General features: G+C 38.9%; 1 protein-coding gene across 3 annotated transcripts in view; it reads left to right on the plus strand.

The window, feature by feature from the left end:
• LOC126185181 (sorting nexin-7-like) overlaps window positions 1–20,195 on the plus strand; it is a 142,773-nt gene that overhangs the window by 93,743 nt on the left and 28,835 nt on the right. For all 3 annotated transcript variants that reach the window (XM_049928038.1, XM_049928037.1, XM_049928039.1), the window contains exons 8-9: window positions 14,589–14,738; window positions 18,291–18,425. In XM_049928038.1, coding sequence (XP_049783995.1) covers window positions 14,589–14,738; window positions 18,291–18,425 — 285 coding nt within the window. The remainder of the gene's footprint in view (window positions 1–14,588; window positions 14,739–18,290; window positions 18,426–20,195) is intronic.

Consider the following 20,195-nt stretch of genomic DNA (forward strand, 5'->3'; position numbering starts at 1 on the left):
AATCAGTAGAAGGATATGTTCAAAAAAGGTCAGTGAGAAATTTAATCAGTTGAAAGATATGTTCAAAGGAATTAAAGATAAAATTGGGGAAAATGTTAAAGTGGTAGAGGGAATCAATAATAAAGTGGATTTAGTAGAAATGGCAGTTGTAACAAAGGTGGGAGCTATGGAAAGTATCTTGGGGGAATGAATTGAGGCAGAACAACAGAAATGTAAGAAGTAAGAGTTGGAAGCAAATGCAGCATTAAATTCAGTTATTGTGTGCATATCTGAGGATAATAGAAGCACAAGAACCAGTCATGAGAATATTGAAGAGCAGATAAATCATTTCCAAGAAACAATAAATAACATAGCTGGATGAGTAGGTTTACCAGTGGGGGTATCCCATGGGGCAGGGGCTGTGGGCTAAACTGGTGAAAATAAACAGTGTGATGTGGATTTCTTGAGAACAAGTAAAGTTAATTTTATTGCTGGCATGAGTGATGTTGCCAAGGTTATATTTGTAAAGAGACAGAAAGGGGAGCTCAGACATATGCTGATCACCATGCAGAGCATTCCAGATTATAAAGTCTTTTAAGCTAGGCTTTTAAATACTGAGGGCAAGCCACTCAACTCAGATTACAGAATGATTTCTTAAATGAGCTGTGTCACAAGAGTGGAAAGAAAAGAAAAAAAGAATTTTGAGAGAGAGAAATAAATTGATTCATTTGGACAGACCATTGAAGGGACTGACAGAAACTTATACCTTGAAAAGGAGACTTCCAGAGTCATTGCAGTGTGAACTTATCCACACTCCTCCTGATGCTGTGGAGGAATGCCCGAATTTTATTGAAAAGATGGATAGGTCTCTCTTGTAGGCCTAAGATAGTAGGACATACGGAGAACCATAACAACAGAAAACAACCATAAGAGTGGTGGTGGTTGTGATGATAGTAATAATAAAAGGGTCCACTGAAAAGTAATACCTCAGAATTTTTAATTGGAAAACTTTTAAAGCTTTTTGAATAAAAACAAATGTTATTAACACTCCACATCTTTATTCGTTATGTTTATACATCTTCAGCCCTCTGTGACTCTGAATTGTAGCGAGTAATATGGAGTGTGTAATGTACTTACGTCAGTGTATGAGAAACAGCGTGCTGTAATTGAGTTATGAATTCAGAGAGTTCATCAACAATCGGAGCACCGTCACATTCAGCATGACAATGCCATACCATGAGTGAGCACTGCAACATCTGCATCTTGTGTTCACTGTAATCAATTATCCTGCAGTCAATTCTGAGTCAGCCCCATCAGATTATCATCTGTTTCCAAAACTTAAAAGAACACCATCGAGGACTTTGCTTCGATAGTGAAGAAGTGGTGCAAGCAGAGGTGAGGTGGTGGGTCCCTCAACAAAGTCAAACATTCTACAGTGACGGTATCAAAAAACTAGTCTCCCTTCAGTAAAAATGTATTCTTCACCAGGATAATTATGTTCAGAAATAAGTATGTTGTCATAAAGAATAAAGATTTAGAATATTAATAACATTTATTATGTTTAAAAAGCATGAAGAGTTTTCACATAAAAAGTTCAGAGGCATTACTTTCCAGCACATCCTCAATAATAATAATAATTATAATAATAAACCCTGTGGAGGCCCGGGAAAAGAATAAGCCTTCGGTATGTTCTGCCAGTCATAAAAGGCGACGAAAAGAACAAACCACTAATAGGGCTAACCCCCCTTTTAGTGTGATTAATTGGTTCAGGACAGAACTAATGAAGCCTCGGACAAGCGCTGTCATGGTTGGGGACGATGCTTGAACCCTATGCCCGTCCACAATGGTAACGACACTGCTAGCCACACGGAAAATGATTTAAATCCAAATAGAGGTGTTTTGCAGGATATGCTTCCTGCAACCACTCTAGAAGGAAAACAAAGACAGAGGATGAGATGGTCAGATGAAGTTAAGACACCTCATGTTCTGTTACTACCAAGCAACAAACTTAGGAACCAACACAACTGGATACAGATCACAAGTAGACACAAAATTTATTACCAGATACCCAGAATTAAAATTTTTAACAGAACAACGACTAGCTGATCAGATCCGTGTAATAATCAAAAATAACAGGGGAACATCCCAGAGCAAACAAAGAACACCACACATCAATTAAACAATCAGAGGAAAACGAAATCTTAAGACAGTCACCAGAACAAGCACAAATAGAACATGAAGTGATACACATGTTAGATATAGAAGAAAAATTTCAGCTAACATATATAGAATACAAAGACACAAATACAGACATTAGACCATTCTTGCATAGACCATCAAATAACCCACAAGTCGAAACAACAACTATCAACACAATTATACACAACAAAATAAATGAAAATACAACTATGGAAGAGTTACAACTACTGGTTTATATAGGAGCACTCACTACACTAAATATACACACTAGGCAGAGATCAGAACAAATCAACACACAGAAGAAACCCACAAAACCAGCATGGCAACACAGGCTACAGATCAGAATAGAAAAACTGAGAAAAGACATCGGACAGCTAACACAATTTATAAGAAATGAAATATCAGACAAAAAACGAAAAAGGTTAGGTAAAATCTCACAACAAGAAGCGATAGAGCAATTAGATGAAAAGAAGCAGAAATTACAAGCATTGGCCAAACGACTTGAAAGATACAAAAAAAAGTGAAAATAGAAGAAAACAAAACCAAACATTCAACACAAACCAAAAGATATTTTACCTGACAATAGATAACACACACATTAAAATAGACAATCCACCAAACATAAGACATGGAACACTTCTGGAGCAACATATGGTCAAACCCGGTCCAACATAACAGGCATGCACGGTGGATACAAGCAGAAACAGACACATACAAGATGATACCACAAATGCCTGAAGTGATAATTTTGCAACATGAAGTCACCCGAGCAATTAATTATACGCACAATTGGAAAGCCCCTGGAAAAGATAAAATAGCAAATTTCTGGCTAAAGAAGTTCACCTCACACATTCACATCTAACTAAACTATTTAACAGTTACATTGCAGACCCATACACATTACCTGATACACTTACACATGGAATAATTTATCTGAAACCTAAAGATCAAGCAGACACAGCAAAATATCGCCCCATAACGTGCCTACCAACAATATACAAAATATTAACTTCAGTCATTACACAGAAATTAATGACACATACAACACAGAACAAAATTATAAATGAAGAACAAAAAGGCTGTTGCAAAGGAGCACGAGGATGTAAAGAGCAACTGATAATAGATGCAGAGGTGACATATCAAGCTAAAACTAAACAAAGGTCGCTACACTATGCATACGTTGATTACCAAAAAGCTTTTGATAATGTACCCTACTCATGGTTACTACAAATATTGGAAATATACAAAGTAGATCCCAAATTGATACAGTTCCTGAACATTGTAATGAAAAATTGGAAAACCACACTTAATATCCAAACAAATTCAAATAATATCACATCACAGCCAATACAGATCAAGTGTGGAATATACCAAGGAGACTCATTAAGTCCTTTCTGTTTCTGCCTTGCTCTGAACCCCCTATCCAACACGCTAAATAATACAAATTATGGATACAATATTACTGGAACATACCCACACAAAATCACACATTTGCTATACATGGATGATCTAAAACTACTGACAGCAACAAATCAACAACTCAACCAATTACTAAAAATAACAGAAGTGTTCAGCAATGATATAAATATGGCTTTTGGAACAGACAAATGTAAGAAAAATAGCATGGTCAAGGGAAAACACACTAAACAAGATGATTACATATTGGATAACCACAGCGACTGCATAGAAGCAATGGAAAAAAACAGATGCCTATAAATGTCTAGGATACAGACAAAAAATAGGAATAGATAATACAAATATCAAAGAAGAACTAAAAGAAAAATATAGACAAAGACTAACAAAAATACTGAAAACAGAATTGACAGCAAGAAACAAGACAAATGCTATAAATACTTACGTTATACCAATATTGACCTACTCATTTGGAGTAGTGAAATGGAGTAACACAGACTTTTGTCATCAGTCTACGGACTGGTTTGATGCGGCCTGCCACGAATTCCTTTCCTGTGCTAACCTCTTCATCTCAGAGTAGCACTTGCAACCTATGTCCTCAATTATTTGCTTGATGTATTCCAATCTCTGCCTTCCTCTACAGTTTTTGCCCTCTACAGCTCCCTCTAGTACCATGGAAGTCATTCCCTCATGTCTTAGCAGATGTCCTATCATCCTGTCCCTTCTCCTTATTAGTGTTTTCCACGTATTCCTTTCCTCTCCGATTCTGCGTAGAACCTCCTCATTCCTTACCTTATCAGTCCACCTAATTTTCAACATTAGTCTATAACACCACATCTCAAATGCTTCGATTCTCTTCTGTTACGGTTTTCCCACAGTCCATGTTTCACTACCATACAATGCTGTCCTCCAGACGTACATCCTCAGAAATTTCTTCCTCAAATTAAGGCCAGTATTTGATATTAGTAGACTTCTCTTGGCCAGCAATGCCTTTTTTGCCATAGCGAGTCTGCTTTTGATGTCGTCCTTGCTCCGTCCGTCATTGGTTATTTTACTGCCTAGGTAGCAGAATTCCTTAACTTCATTGACTTCGTGACCATCAATCCTGATGTTAAGTTTCTCGCTGTTCTCAATCTGCTCTCTCCTCTGCATTTAACAGTGGAATTCCCGTTGCACTCTTAATGTTACCACCGTTGCTTTTAATGTCACCAAAGGTTGTTTTGACTTTCCTGTATGCTGAGTCTGTCCTTCCGACAATCATATCTTTTTCGATGTTTTCACATTTTTCCTGCAGCCATTTCATCTTAGCTTCCCTGCACTTCCTATTTATTTCATTCCTCAGCGACTTGTATTTCTGTATTCCTGATTTTCCCGGAACATGTTTGTACTTCCTCCTTTCATCAATCAACTGAAGTATTTCTTCTGTTACCCATGGTTTCTTCGCAGCTACCTTCTTTGTACCTATGTTTTCCTTCCCAACTTCTGTGATGGCCCTTTTTAGAGATGTCCATTCCTCTTCAACTGTACTGCCTACTGCGCTATTCCTTATTGCTGTATCTATAGCGTTAGAGAACTTCAAACGTATCTCGTCATTCCTTAGTACTTCTGTATCCCACTTCTTTGCGTATTGATTCTTCCTGACTAATGTCTTGAACTTCAGCCTACTCTTCATCACTACTATATTGTGATCTGAGTCTATATCTGCTCCTGGGTACGCCTTACAATCCAGTATCTGATTTCAGAATCTCTGTCTGACCATCATGTAATCTAATTGAAATCTTCCCATATCTCCCGGCCTTTTCCAAGTATACCACCTCCTCTTGTGATTCTTGAACAGGGTATTCGCTATTACTAGCTGAAACTTGTTACAGAACTCAGTTAGTCTTTCTCCTCTTTCATTCCTTGTCCCAAGCCCATATTCTCCTGTAACCTTTTCTTCTACTCCTTCCCCTACAACTGCATTCCAGTTGCCCATGACTATTAGATTTTCATCCCCCTTTACATACTGCATTACCCTTTCAATATCCTCATACACTTTCTCTATCTGTTCATCTTCAGCTTGCGACATCGGCATGTATACCTGAACTATCGTTGTCGGTGTTGGTCTGCTGTCGATTCTGATTAGAACAACCCGGTCACTGAACTGTTCACAGTAACACACCCTCTGCCCTACCTTCCTATTCATAACGAATCCTACACCTGTTATACCACTTTCTGCTGCTGTTGATATTACCCGATACTCATCTGACCAGAAATCCTTGTCTTCCTTCCACTTCACTTCACTGACCCCTACTGTATCTAGATTGAGCCTTTGCATTTCCCTTTTCAGATTTTCTAGTTTCCCTACCACGTTCAAGCTTCTGACATTCCACGCCCCGACTTGTAGAACATTATCCTTTCGTAGATTATTCCATCTTTTTCTCATGGTAACCTCCCCCTTGGCAGTCCCCTCCCAGAGATCCGAATGGGGGACTATTCCGGAATCTTTTGCCAATGGAGAGATCATCATGACACTTCTTCAGTTACAGGCCACATGTCTTGTGGATACACGTTACGTGTCTTTAATGCAGTGGTTTCCATTGCCTTCTGCATCCTCATGTCGTTGATCATTGCTGAGGGTGCCCTGAACCTCTATCCGCTCCTCCGCCCTCTTTGACAAAGCCGTTGGCAGAATGAGACTGACTTCTTATGCCGGAAGTCTTTGGCCGCCAATGCTGATTATTTATCAAAATTTAGACAGCGGCGGGGATAGAACCCGGGACTGAAGACGTTTTGATTATGAATCAAAGACGTTACCCCTAGAAGCACTCAACGCACTTACATGATCACAATGCCACAAATATAGAATACGTCACATACATTCAGCAACAGAAAGATTCACATTAAGCAGAAAGGAAGGGGATTTATAGACATAAAAAAACCTACATTCTGGACAGGTAGACAATTTAAGAAAATTCTTTCTAGAACGAGCAAAATGCACAAAGCAATCACTCATATAAATACATCGGCTGCACCACTGCAATTTCATAACCACTTCTACAACCCTTTAGATCACATAACATCAACAGATACAAAGAAAGTAAATTGGAAAAAGAAAACACTACATGGCAAGCACCCGTATCATGTAACACAGCCACACATCGATCAAGACGCATCCAACACATGGCTAAGAAAAGGCAATATATACAGTGAGACGGAAGGATTCATGATTGCAATACAGGATCAAACAATAAACACCATATATTACAGCAAGCATATTATTGAAGATCCCAATACCACAACAGATAAATGCAGACTTTGCAAACAACAAATAGAAACAGTAGATTACATCACAAGCGGATGTACAGTACTATCAAATATAGAATACCCCAGAAGACATGACAATGTAGCAAAAAAATACATCAACTACTTGCCATACAACATAAACTAATAAAACAACATGTTCCCACATACAAGTATGCACCACAAAATGTACTGGAGAATGATGAATACAAATTATACTGGAACAGAACCATTATAACAGATAAAACACCACCACATAACAAACCTGACATCATACTCGCCAATAAAAAGAAGAAATTAACACAACTAATCGAAATATCCATACCCAATACAACAAATATACAGAAGAAAACAGGAGAAAAAATTGAAAAATACATCCAACTGGCTGAGGAAGTCAAGGACATGTGGCATCAGGATAAAGTTGACATTATACCAATTATACTATCAACTACAGGAGTCATACCACACAATATCCACCAGTACATCAACGCAATACAGCTACATCCAAACGTATATATACAACTACAGAAATCTGTAATTATTGATACATGTTCAATTACCTGAAAGTTTCTAAATGCAATGTAACATATACCGTACAGTTAAAAGGAAGTCACGCTTGATCAAGGTCCACGTCACTTTCCATTTTTAACCAGACCTAAGGTCTGAGAAAGGAAAGAAGATAATAATAATATTTGTTGTTGTTGTTGTTGTTACTCGAGATTGATGGATACTGTTTTTCTTCTAAATGTTTTGTGGTGCCTGGTTTGACTAAGAAGATTACTTTGTGGATGGATTTCTTGCATATTGTTAAGAATAAGATTTTAGATTTTGACGCTGGAGGATATAAGAAAACAATGATTGTAAAGGGAATTAACAAGGAGTAAATAAAAGCACACTTGCAGAGAAAAAATCAAGGAAATGACATGTTCAGTAGAGCAGATAAAAAAATAAATAAGATGAAAGGCAACATTTGTCTGAAGAACAGAGATCAGAGCTATTTTAACTGTTGCGCAAACATGAGAATTTGTGTTCAAATAAACCTGGGCAGGTGACTAACTGTGAGTCACTGAGTGATAACCCATGATGTAATAAAAGTAAAACATTTTTCTGGTGTTGTGGCAGATAAGGAAACAGTCAGGGCCAGAATTCAAAAGATGTTGCATTGGAAATAATAGAGCTAAGCAGGAGTTAGTGTCACATTCCAGTGGTAGTTTTTTAAAAAGAAAAATGGATCAGTGAGGATTTTATTGAATACTAGAATAAAACAAACTGGTGTAAGAGATGCATTGGCTAACTTATTGATGAGTGTGTGTGTTGCCCACAGTTTGACTTTCTGTACAGAAGCTGTCCGTGCCTTTTGGCACCATATTGTTTGACTAATTATGGTTAAAACAAGGAGTGTGGTTTGAGAATGGGTGTGTCAACCTGAAACCAGTAACTCTTGCAGAAAAGATTGTATAGCCATGCAACTTACAGGGACAAAATAAAAAAAGTTACCAAATTTCTTCGTCACCATAAATATTTATTTATGGACTTTACCTGCTTACTCTGTATAGGAAAGGAATACTCTGTGTTGTGAATAGTGCCATAACCAAAAGGGAATAAAAACAGTACCACTCATGTTTGTCTTGTTTGTCCATTCATGGCGAGCAGAGTGCAGTCTCTTTATGAAGTTGACAACATAATGTCACAAAGACGCTACTTGGACCAGGTTTTGCTGCCTGAAATCAGACTAGACACGTACTGAAGTCTCAGTATCCTTGGATGTGCCAGCAAGTGTCATTTCAAGGCTTTGGCAACAGTCTCGAGACACCGGAGAAGTTCGTTGTAGGACTGTACAAGGTCGATGAAGAATAATCACGCCACGGCAGGACCAATAACTGGTCGTAACTGTCCAATGAAATCGGAGTACACATGCAGGAGAATTGGCTGCAGAGTGTGCAGCTGCCTCAGAAGTTGCTGTTTCCTGACAAACTGTGTATCAGAGGCTCAGAATGGCAACACTGTTTGCCATATGTCCATTCTGCTCACGCTGGACAGTTTTGGGCCTGAGTATTGTGGAGTTGGCAGCATCAAAATTGGGCAATGAGTGAGTGAATGGAGGAATCTACTCTTCACTGATGAATCCTGCTTCAGTTTGCAAAATGATTCTTGCCACACGTTTGTCTGAACAGAACATGGTAGCTGATACAACCCAAGGAACATTTGGGAAAGAGACTGGTTTGGTGGTGATGGTGTGAGGAGGCATCATGTTAAATGGCCATACATAGCTGTGTATCTTTGTTGGTGGTCAAAGGAATACTGTAAACGCTCAGATACAGAGGTAAGGTACTGGTACCACATGTTAGCAGTTTCAGAGGTGTGTTTTGTCCAGACTTCCTCTTTATGGATGATAGGGAGGCATATGGCAACTCATCAGCCTCCACCAAGGACACTTCCAGACTTGTGCATCATTCTTGCTGAGGAATGGGTTCAACTACCAAGATAGCTCTTGAACAATGTCATAGAGAGCATGCCACACAGTTATGCAGCATGTGTGGCTGTTAGGAGTAACCATATCCACTCTTAACAGCTTCTTTCGTTGCAGAAGAGATTTCCCAATTGTGTTGTTGTCTCACAAATTTGTATCTTAGCTATCAGAACTTTCGTAACGTTGTGTTTTGGACACTGCTGTTTGCCAAATGTCTTGTGATGAAGCTGTAGGTTGTTAAGTAATCCTTTGGACATCCTGAAGACAGTATGACTCTTTTTTTGTGATTATGCTTAACTTTTTGGACACATACTTCTTCTGATGGTTCCATTTTATGGTGCCCTCATTAAATGCCCAAAGAACAAAATACATCTCCTGGTATTTTTTAGCTGTGCATTTTGTGATATTATTCTTTCTTTCTTGAGTAGTCTGTCTATTTTGCTGTGTTGTTTTGAAATCAGTATCATTTGCATGTGCTATTTATTTATTTGTTACTATTTGTGTTTTAATTTTCTGGTTGTTGCATGGCACCTTTTATTTGCTTGTATTCATGATGATATATATCATGGTTTAATCTGTTATGTCTTACAAGTTTTGGTTGAGAGTTATAATTTATTTCTCTTCAATATTTAAATTTCTTTACACTGATAGAACTTTTTAAGCTTACTCTGATGCCAATTTTCTGTACTATTTTCTATAGTGATTTAACTTGTTGTTGAGTTTCCTGAATGTTTTTGTAGAGCAAAGTCATCAACAAATATCAAATGATTTAAAGTTACATTGACTTTGGATTTTCCAATTTTACTATTCTGTGGGTTAACCCTCTTATTAAGTAGTCCAACACACAATAAAACACTATTCCAACAAATAATAGAACACCAGAGGTGAAGAACAGTCTCCAACTTAAACGTGTTTTTATGAGGCAAGAACCAGCAAATCCTACTCTGAACTTATCTTCCCATTTTCCAAAATTTCTTGAGATTTGAAATATTGAAGATCAGTGGACACAATCATACATCTTCTACACTCCTGGAAATGGAAAAAAGAACACATTGACACCGGTGTGTCAGACCCACCATACTTACTCCGGACACTGCGAGAGGGCTGTACAAGCAATGATCACACGCACGGCACAGCGGACACACCAGGAACCGCGGTGTTGGCCGTCGAATGGCGCTAGCTGCGCAGCATTTGTGCACCGCCACCGTCAGTGTCAGCCAGTTTGCCGTGGCATACGGAGCTCCATCGCAGTCTTTAACACTGGTAGCATGCCGCGACAGCGTGGACGTGAACCGTATGTGCAGTTGACGGACTTTGAGCGAGGGCGTTAGTGGGCATGCGGGAGGCCGGGTGGACGTACCGCCGAATTGCTCAACACGTGGGGCGTGAGGTCTCCACAGTACATCGATGTTGTCGCCAGTGGTCGGCGGAAGGTGCACGTGCCCGTCGACCTGGGACCGGACCGCAGCGACGCACGGATGCACGCCAAGACCGTAGGATCCTACGCAGTGCCGTAGGGGACCGCACCGCCACTTCCCAGCAAATTAGGGACACTGTTGCTCCTGGGGTATCGGCGAGGACCATTCGCAACCGTCTCCATGAAGCTGGGCTACGGTCCCGCACACCGTTAGGCCGTCTTCCGCTCACGCCCCAACATCGTGCAGCCCGCCTCCAGTGGTGTCGCGACAGGCGTGAATGGAGGGACGAATGGAGACGTGTCGTCTTCAGCGATGAGAGTCGCTTCTGCCTTGGTGCCAATGATGGTCGTATGCGTGTTTGGCGCCGTGCAGGTGAGCACCACAATCAGGACTGCATACGACCGAGGCACACAGGGCCAACACCCGGCATCATGGTGTGGGGAGCGATCTCCTACACTGGCCGTACACCACTGGTGATCGTCGAGGGGACACTGAATAGTGCACGGTACATCCAAACCGTCATTGAACCCATCGTTCTACCATTCCTAGACCGGCAAGGGAACTTGCTGTTCCAACAGGACAATGCACGTCCGCATGTATCCCATGCCACCCAACGTGCTCTAGAAGGTGTAAGTAAACTACCCTGGCCAGCAAGATCTCCGGATCTGTCCCCCATTGAGCATGTTTGGGACTGGATGAAGCGTCGTCTCACGTGGTCTGCACGTCCAGCACGAACGCTGGTCCAACTGAGGTGCCAGGTGGAAATGGCATGGCAAGCCGTTCCACAGGACTACATCCAGCATCTCTACGATCGTCTCTTTGGGAGAATAGCAGCCTGCATTGCTGCGAAAGGTGGATATACACTGTACTAGTGCCGACATTGTGCATGCTCTGTTGCCTGTGTCTATGTGCCTGTGGTTCTGTCAGTGTGATCATGTGATGTATCTGACCCCAGGAATGTGTCAATAAAGTTTCCCCTTCCTGGGACAATGAATTCACGGTGTTCTTATTTCAATTTCCAGGAGTGTATAATATACAATGGTAAATCAAAAAGGCTCATTTGATAGACTGTAATATGCCATGGCTAACTTTAAAGTGATGATTTGCTGTGCACAGCTTCTCCAGGGTCTGAAGCCTTCCAGTTATTAACTTACATCTTCTCCTGTTGTTTAAACCTATTATATAAAATTCTGTAGAAAATCTTTTATGTGCAGTACCTCTGTAGTTATGTGGGACACTCTTATCTCCTTTTTTTGTGGAATGGGTGGATTAAAGTCATGGTCCAATGTTACAGGAATTTTTCTGTTATTCAAATTTTTTGTATGGTGCCATGTGGTTTCCAGCACCTTGAGAGTTGTTTCCAGAATTTGGGCTGGTGGCAGAATTTTTTGTTAAGGTAATTTTGAAAAGTTTCTGGGTTCTTCACAGTTCAAAATTTTCTTGAACGCTTCTGCCGTGATTTTGGCACTTCCATTATTGCTGTGCACAATTATTCTTCCTTACTTTTTGGCACTAATGAAGGGGATTTGTAGTTTTTTGTTGTTTTCCAGAGATTTTGAAATAGCTTCTGGAATTGCACAAATTAAGTATTCTGTTTTACAGAAACACAGTGACTGATTTCTAGATCTGAGGTAGAATATATAGTGAAAAAGCCTTAGGAAAAGGTTTTGTGGTTGATTCCTTCTGTTCAGCGGATCACAGCATTCTGATATTGTCTTGTGATTTGTCTGATAATTTTGGTGAATTTTTTTCTGATATTTTTGAGAATGATGACATTTTCTACTATTTTGCAGAATTGAAATTTTAACCATGTCTGCTGTCTTTGTTCAGGAAATTTGTCACATTTTGAAGTTCATCAGCCATCTCTGAGGTTTTAAGGGGGCTAAATTTTCAGCAGTTGTTAGGAAATTGGTATCAGTTTTTCTAAATTGTCTGTTAATTTTATGGTTCAGGTTATTTCTTGATAATTGTCATTTCTGATTAATTGGTGAGAGTTGTAAGTCTTGTTTTCTTCATTAGTATTCTATTTCTTCATCCTTAGAAGTGTAAATTTGATTTTGCTTTAGACTATGTCTATTCCTTTTAGCACTTGGTTTGAGGTCTGTCTGGCCTTCATGTGTAGTATGTAGACTTTGAGATGTTGTGTTGTCTGCAGAGTTTGACAAGTGTATGGCCATTCCTATTGATATGTTAGCATAGAACTAATTTCCCAGTTATGTCTCAGTATATTTTTTATCTTTGTAGTTGGGCACTGACGTCCGCTGATGAGATCTTAATATTATTTTTATTTATGTGGGTTATTGTGCACTTGAGGAGATCCCAAAATTCCTGGTATTCAATAAGGATAGAAGTTGAAGTAATGAATTAAAATTTGTCCAAGGCTGGGACGTGAATCTGGGTCTCCTGTTTACTAGACAGATGTCCTATCCACTACACCATCCTGGCATTGTACCAACATAGCTGCACGGACTGCCCTAGTCCAGTGGCCTCCCCAACACAAACTTCAATTCACAACTGTTTCCAGGGGTCTCGGATATTGCAATATAATTACATCAGATCAATAGATGATCTACACCTGAGGTACATGCAAGATTTCCCCATTATGTATAAAACTGGGGTACTATTCCAATATTGGAGAGCCTTGGCAATACTGATAATATAAAAAGGGGAAAATCAAGATTGTGTTGGGGAGGGCTTTGGACTAGGGTATTCTGTGCAGCTGTGTTAGCCACAGTGCCCAAGGTGGTGGTGTGGATAGCACATCTGCCTAGTAAGCAGGAGATGCGGTTTAAAGTCCTGGCCTTGGCTCAAATTGTAATTCATTACTTCAGCTTTTACCCTTATTGAAGATAAAGTTGAGACTCAGCATGTCTACAGGAAAATATAATTACATCAAATCAATAGATTTCCTGCTATTATAAAATTTTTCTCTTTGGTATGTACATTGGCCCATATGATGATACAGATTTTGTTTATTGTTTCTTAAGTTAAATTTGCAATGCTTGGTGAGATGGCTTGAGTATTGATTATACAATGTGCTATTTTTAAATTTACTATAAAATCCATTTCAAATCAGGGGAATTTTTCGTGACCTGTTGAGATTTTCTATTGTTAAATCTCTCTCTCTCTCTCTCTCTCTCTCTCTCTCTCTCTCTCTCTCTCTCTCTCTCACACACACACACACCACACACACACACACACACACACACCCTTACCAGAGTGTGCATGCACACATACAGGCACCTCTCTCCCGTGTACCTCAATGATTATTGTTATTACAAATGACTCTGATCTATACTTGAAAATCAGGTGTCGCCAAAAATGTAATACTTATGTTACAGATGTGTCTCTGAACATTCCCTTCCAGTATATAGACAAAGCTTTCTGAACTTGTTGTAAAGAATGTTTTGTAGAATTTATCATTTCAAAAATTGTAAACGTTCAGATTTATTGTAAATTTATTTACCAGGACACTAGTGAATGAAGGTTTCCTGTAAAGTTTTTGGCTACTGCTATATGCGCCTGACACATCAATATGATTTAAGAGTTTGATTTGCTGTATGACCAAAATCTGTAATTTATATTTAGTGTATTTACACTTAAAATATAGGTTTAGGTAAGCAATAAAAGAATGTTTATAGCTACTGCCTTTCTATCTGGCACATCCAATTCGTCTTTAATTCCATATTTCACCTTTCTTAGGCATCGCAGTTCCAGAGAATATGCATTGTCCTGTTAATTGCACATTCAGCTGTATCTAAAGATTTTACTGTTCTCTTCTTATTGTGAAAACCATAGTTTCATAAGAAATCGTTTTGCCTTAACAGCTGATGGCTATGGAGCAACAGGTTCCAATGAATTCTGGAGGGAACTTCAGTCTTGGAGGAGGCTCACTGTGGAGAAGTTCTGGTGAAGCAAGAGAGGAAAAAATACAAAAATTAGGTGCTTCTATACCACAACTAATCAAGCAAGTAGAGGTAAGTTAATAGATAAAATCTTTCCTCAAGTTGGTTTGTATATTTTTATTTATAAACACTGCATGAATTTTCACTCTGAGTGTGAATTGTTTTGAAACCTTGTAGCAAACTGAAACAGTGTGTAGGACTAATTTCAGAACCTTGCCTTTCACAGGCAATGCTGCTTCTGACTGAGTTATACAAGCACAGCTGATGACCAGTCCTAACACTTCTACCAGTATCTTTCTACTGTCTTCGTGCCAGTACCTCTCTGCTAGCTTTTGTACTTCACAGGAGTTGCCCTGCATACCTTGTAGAACTCCTTCAGGAGTGCTAGTCCTGAAAGGTATGCAGGAGAACTTTGGAAGTAGTTTTGTGAGTAGGAAAGAGATACTGAGAGAAATGAAGCTGTGATGGTGGATCACGAGTTGTGCTTGGATGCTCAGGTGGTATGAGCAATGTTATTGATTTGAGTCCTGGTCTGTAACACAGTTTTCATGTGGCAGGAAGTTTCATAGTCCTCTTGGAGGTTGAAACATTTTTTGTACAGTTGAAAGAAGTTGTGTTCACACACAGGGTGGATGTTATGGATGGACAGTGGTGGCTACTTAAACAGTCTGATGTAGTTGTTTTGTTCTAGTGTAAATTGATAGTCTTGTAATGAAACAAAGCATAAATAGGTATGGTGATTCTCAACAAAGTTAATTAAAAAATGTGATTCTGAGCTAAGTAACATATTAAGCTATCTGTGTAACCAGTCATTTATCAGTGGAATATTTCCTGAATGGCTGAAATATGCTGAAGTTAAGCCACTGTTTAAGAAGGCAGATAAAGAAATAGCATCAAATTTCCGTCCAATTTCACTGTTGCCAGTATTCTTAAAAATTTTCGAAAAAGTAATGTACAGTCGTCTTTATAACCATCTTATCTCAAATAACATACTGTCAAAGTCACAGTTTGGATTTCTAAAAGGTTCTGATATTGAGAAGGCTATCTACACTTACAGTGAAAATGTGCTTAATTCGTTAGACAAAAAATTGCAGGCAACTGGTATATTTTGTGATCTGTCAAAGGCATTTGATTGTGCAAATCACAATATCCTTTTAAGTAAATTAAAATATTATAGTGTAACAGGAAATGCTGCAAAATGGTTCAAATCTTATATCTCTGGCAGGAAACAAAGGGTGTTATTAGGAAAGGGACATGTATCAAGCTATCGGGCATCATCCAACTGGGAACTAATTACATGTGGGGTCCCACAAGGTTCCAATTTGGGGCCCTTACGTTTTCTTGTGTATATCAATGACCTATCATCAGTAACATTACCAGATACCAATTTTGTTTTGTTTGCCGATGATACAAACATTGCAATAAATAGCAAATCAAGTGTAGTCTTAGAAAGATCAGCCAATAAAATATTTGTGGACATTAATCACTGGTTCCTAGCCATTTCTTTGTCACTAAACTTTGAAAAAACACACTACATGCAGTTCAGAACTTGTAAGGGGTGTCCCACGAGTATATGTCTAACATACGATGACAAGAAGATAGAAGAGGTGGACAGTGTTAAATTCTTGGATTACAGCTTGATAATAAATTCAACTGGGAGGAGGGCACCACAGAACTGCTGAAGCGTCTTAACAAATCTCTGTTTGCAATGCGAATTTTGTCAGACATAGGGGATATAAAAATGAAAAAGCTGGCAAACTATGCTTACTTTCATTCCATTATGTCATATGGGATTATTTTTTGGGGTAATTCATCAAGCCAAGCTAAAGTTTTCTGGGCACAAAAACGTGCAGTAAGAGTTATATGTGGTGTGAACTCAAGAACATCCTGCAGAAGCCTGTTTAGAGAACTAGGGATACTAGTTACTGCTTCCCAATATATTTATTCCTTAGTAAAATTTGTCATTAAAAATATATCACTTTTTCAAACCAACAGCTCAATTCATGGAATCAATACTAGAAATAAGAATAATCTTTAATAAGGATTTAAAGTCACTTAGTCTTGTACAAAAAGGTGTGCATTATTCAGGAACACACATTGTCAATAACTTGCCAGCAGCCATAAAAAGCTTAACAAGCAATGAAATTCAGTTTAAGAGAAGCCTAAAGGATTTATTGGTGGCCAACTCCTTCTACTCCATTGATGAATTTCTTAGTAAAACTAACTGATTTGTATATAATTACAATATAACCTCTGCACAATTTCAGTGCAGTAATGTTTTCATTGAAAATGTGTGTGTGTGTGTGTGTGTGTGTGTGTGCGTGTGTGTGTGTGTGTGTGTGTGTGTGTGTGTAATCTAACTTCTGCACCATTTCAGTGTAGTAATGTGTTCATTGTAAATAAGTATTATAGTAGTTGTATTACATGTTTATTACCCTGTAAATAAATAAAAAACTTTTTTATTTTAAATTCAGTGCATTAGTCTTTGTAAAATGACTCTTTCATATAGTGGTCATTAAAAATGACGATCATTCCATTTGGGACCTGTGGAATGGTACATTAGCTTATTTGTTTTAGTTGTAAATATTTGTCATGTATTGTTATTTTTCTGACATGTTCCACATCCTGGAGGACCTCCTCACTACGGATCAATTGGAATGAAAGTAAACCTAATCTAAATCTAATCTGGGCTTAGCAGAACTTGGTAATCTACCTTGCAGACTGTAAAATGTAGGACATGTAAACAGATATATAAGTGTAACACTAGTAGTAAGAACAACTTGTTTGTAAATGAAAGATATGTCTGACTAAAACAACAAATGTGTTTTATTAATACTATTAACTTACATTGGTAAAGGAATCATTAATATTGAAGTCTTTTTTTTTGTATTAAATATGAGGGAGAGCTGAAATGTAATGCCTCCAAATTTTTTATGTGAAAACCCATAAAACTTTTTAAACAAAACAAATGTTATTGACATTCTACATCTCTGTTCTTCATGTCTACATATTTGCAGCCCTCCACCACTAGAAGCATCTGAATTATAGCATGTAACAAAGTGGTGTTAAACATAACTGCTTTGGTGCATGAGAAACAATCAGCTGTAATAGAGTTTAGAGTTCTAAGAGTTCATCTGCACTAGAGTGCTGTGACATATGCAACAATCCATTTCCTTTGGTTCACTGTCACTAATCGCCATCCCTACAGTCCCAAATTGGCCGCATCTGATTTTCATCTGTTTCCATAACTTTAAGACCACTTTTGAGGATTAACTTTGAAAGTGACGAAGTGGTGGAAGCAGAGCGGAGGTTGCGGGGTCATCAACAGAGCCAAAGCCAAAAGCGTGTGGGTCCGTCAAAAAAGTCAGACAACCTGCAGTGACGATACCAACAAACTGGTCTCTCATTGGGAGAAATGTGCTCATTGCCAGGGTGACTGTATTGAGAAATAAATATGTAGACATGAAGAATGAGGATGTGGAATGTCAATAATGTTTGTTTGTTGAAATATCTTTAAGAATTGTCAAATAAAGAATTTGGAGACATTACTTTTCAGTATGCCTTCATCATTTTAGTTTAACTGAAGAGAATTTGCTAACCAATTAAAATACCTACACTGTTTAGGAAAATCAAGACAAAGTTGAATGTGCAAATGAAGATCTGAGAGCTGATTTGGAGCGTTGGAACCACGAGAAAAAAGAAGATCTGAAGAAAATATTTCTTGCACTTGCAAATCAGCAGATTAAATATTATGAGCAGGTATTAATAGATTTTTTGAAGTTGATTTATGACTTCATTTCATCAGGAGCCTGAAAGTTAGAGTGAACATGGTGTGTGTGTGTGTGTGTGTGTGTGTGTGTGTGTGTGTTAAGAACAAGTGTCTTTGTGCATATCAGTTGAGTCTGTGTGATTTATTGTGTGTGAAATAGTTCCCTTTGGTTACATTTATGATATTTAAGACTTAACAGATCTACTAATGTTTGGCTATAGAAAGTGTGACTTAATATCTTCATAAATGTGTGTAATTTATTTGCATTTTCTATTTTCTATCCATGACTGATGGACATGGCCATTGTATGTTTTACTTGTTGCTGTGGATTTTCTTGAGTTTGCTATAAACAGTGGTTGATGTTCACTCATTATTGCACTTTGTTACATTCTGGCAATATGTGCAGTGTTCCTGAATGTAACAGAACTTCAAAATATTTAAGAATTGAAATGCTTAATTATTCCTTACACAATGTCAATAACAATATCCTGTTGTTGTTCTTGTTGTTGCTGTGGTCTTCAGCCCAGAGACTGGTTTGATGCAGCTCTCCATGCTACTATATCCTGTGCATGCTTCATCTCCCAGTACCTACTGCAACCTACATCCTTCTGAATTTGCTAAGTATTCATCTCTTGGTCTCCCTCTATGATTTTTACCCTCCACACTGCCCTCCAATACTAAATTGGTGATCCCTTGATGCCTCAGAACATGTCCTACCAATCGATTCCTTCTTCTAATTAAGTTGTGCCACAAATTTCTCTTCTTCCCAATTCTCTTCAATACCCCCTCATTAGTTATGTGATCTACCAATCTAATTTTCAGCATTCTTCTGTAGCACTACATTTCGAAAGCTTCTATTCTCTTCTTGTCCAAACTATTTATTGTCCATGTTTTACTTCCATACATGGCTACAGTCCATACAAATACAGGGCTATTACAAATGATTGAAGCTATTTCATAAATTCACTGTAGCTCCATTCATTGACATATGGTCACGACACACTACAGATACGTAGAAAAACTCATAAAGTTTTGTTCGGCTGAAGCTGCACTTCAGGTTTCTGCCGTCAGAGCGCTCGAGAGCGCAGTGAGACAAAATGGCGACAGGAGCCGAGAAAGCGTATGTCGTGCTTGAAATGCACTCACATCAGTCAGTCATAACAGTGCAACGACACTTCAGGACGAAGTTCAACATAGATCCACCAACTGCTAACTCCATTCGGCGATGGTATGCGCAGTTTAAAGCTTCTGGATGCCTCTGTAAGGGGAAATCAACGGGTCGGCCTGCAGTGAGCAAAGAAACGGTTGAACGCCTGCGGGCAAGTTTCATGCGTAGCCAGCGGAAAATTGGCTCATGCCACAACTGGAGACCGACAGCGCCGACTTCATCTTTCAACAGGATGGTGTTCCACCGCACTTCCATCATGATGTTCGGCATTTCTTAAACAGGAGATTGGAAAACCGATGGATTGGTCGTGGTGGAGATCATGATCAGCAATTCATGTCATGGCCTCCACGCTCTCCAGACTTAACCCCATGCGATTTCTTTCTGTGGGGCTATGTGAAAGATTCAGTGTTTAAACCTCCTCTACCAAGAAACGTGCCAGAAGTGCGAGCTCCCATCAACGATGCTTTCGAACTCATTGATGGGGACATGCTGCGCCGAGTGTGGGAGGAACTTGATTATCAGCTTGATGTCTGCCGAATCACTAAAGGGGCACATATCGAACATTTGTGAATGCCTAAAAAAACTTTTTGAG

The sequence above is a fragment of the Schistocerca cancellata genome, chromosome 4, assembly GCF_023864275.1.
Source record: "Schistocerca cancellata isolate TAMUIC-IGC-003103 chromosome 4, iqSchCanc2.1, whole genome shotgun sequence".
NCBI lineage: Eukaryota > Metazoa > Arthropoda > Insecta > Orthoptera > Acrididae > Schistocerca > Schistocerca cancellata.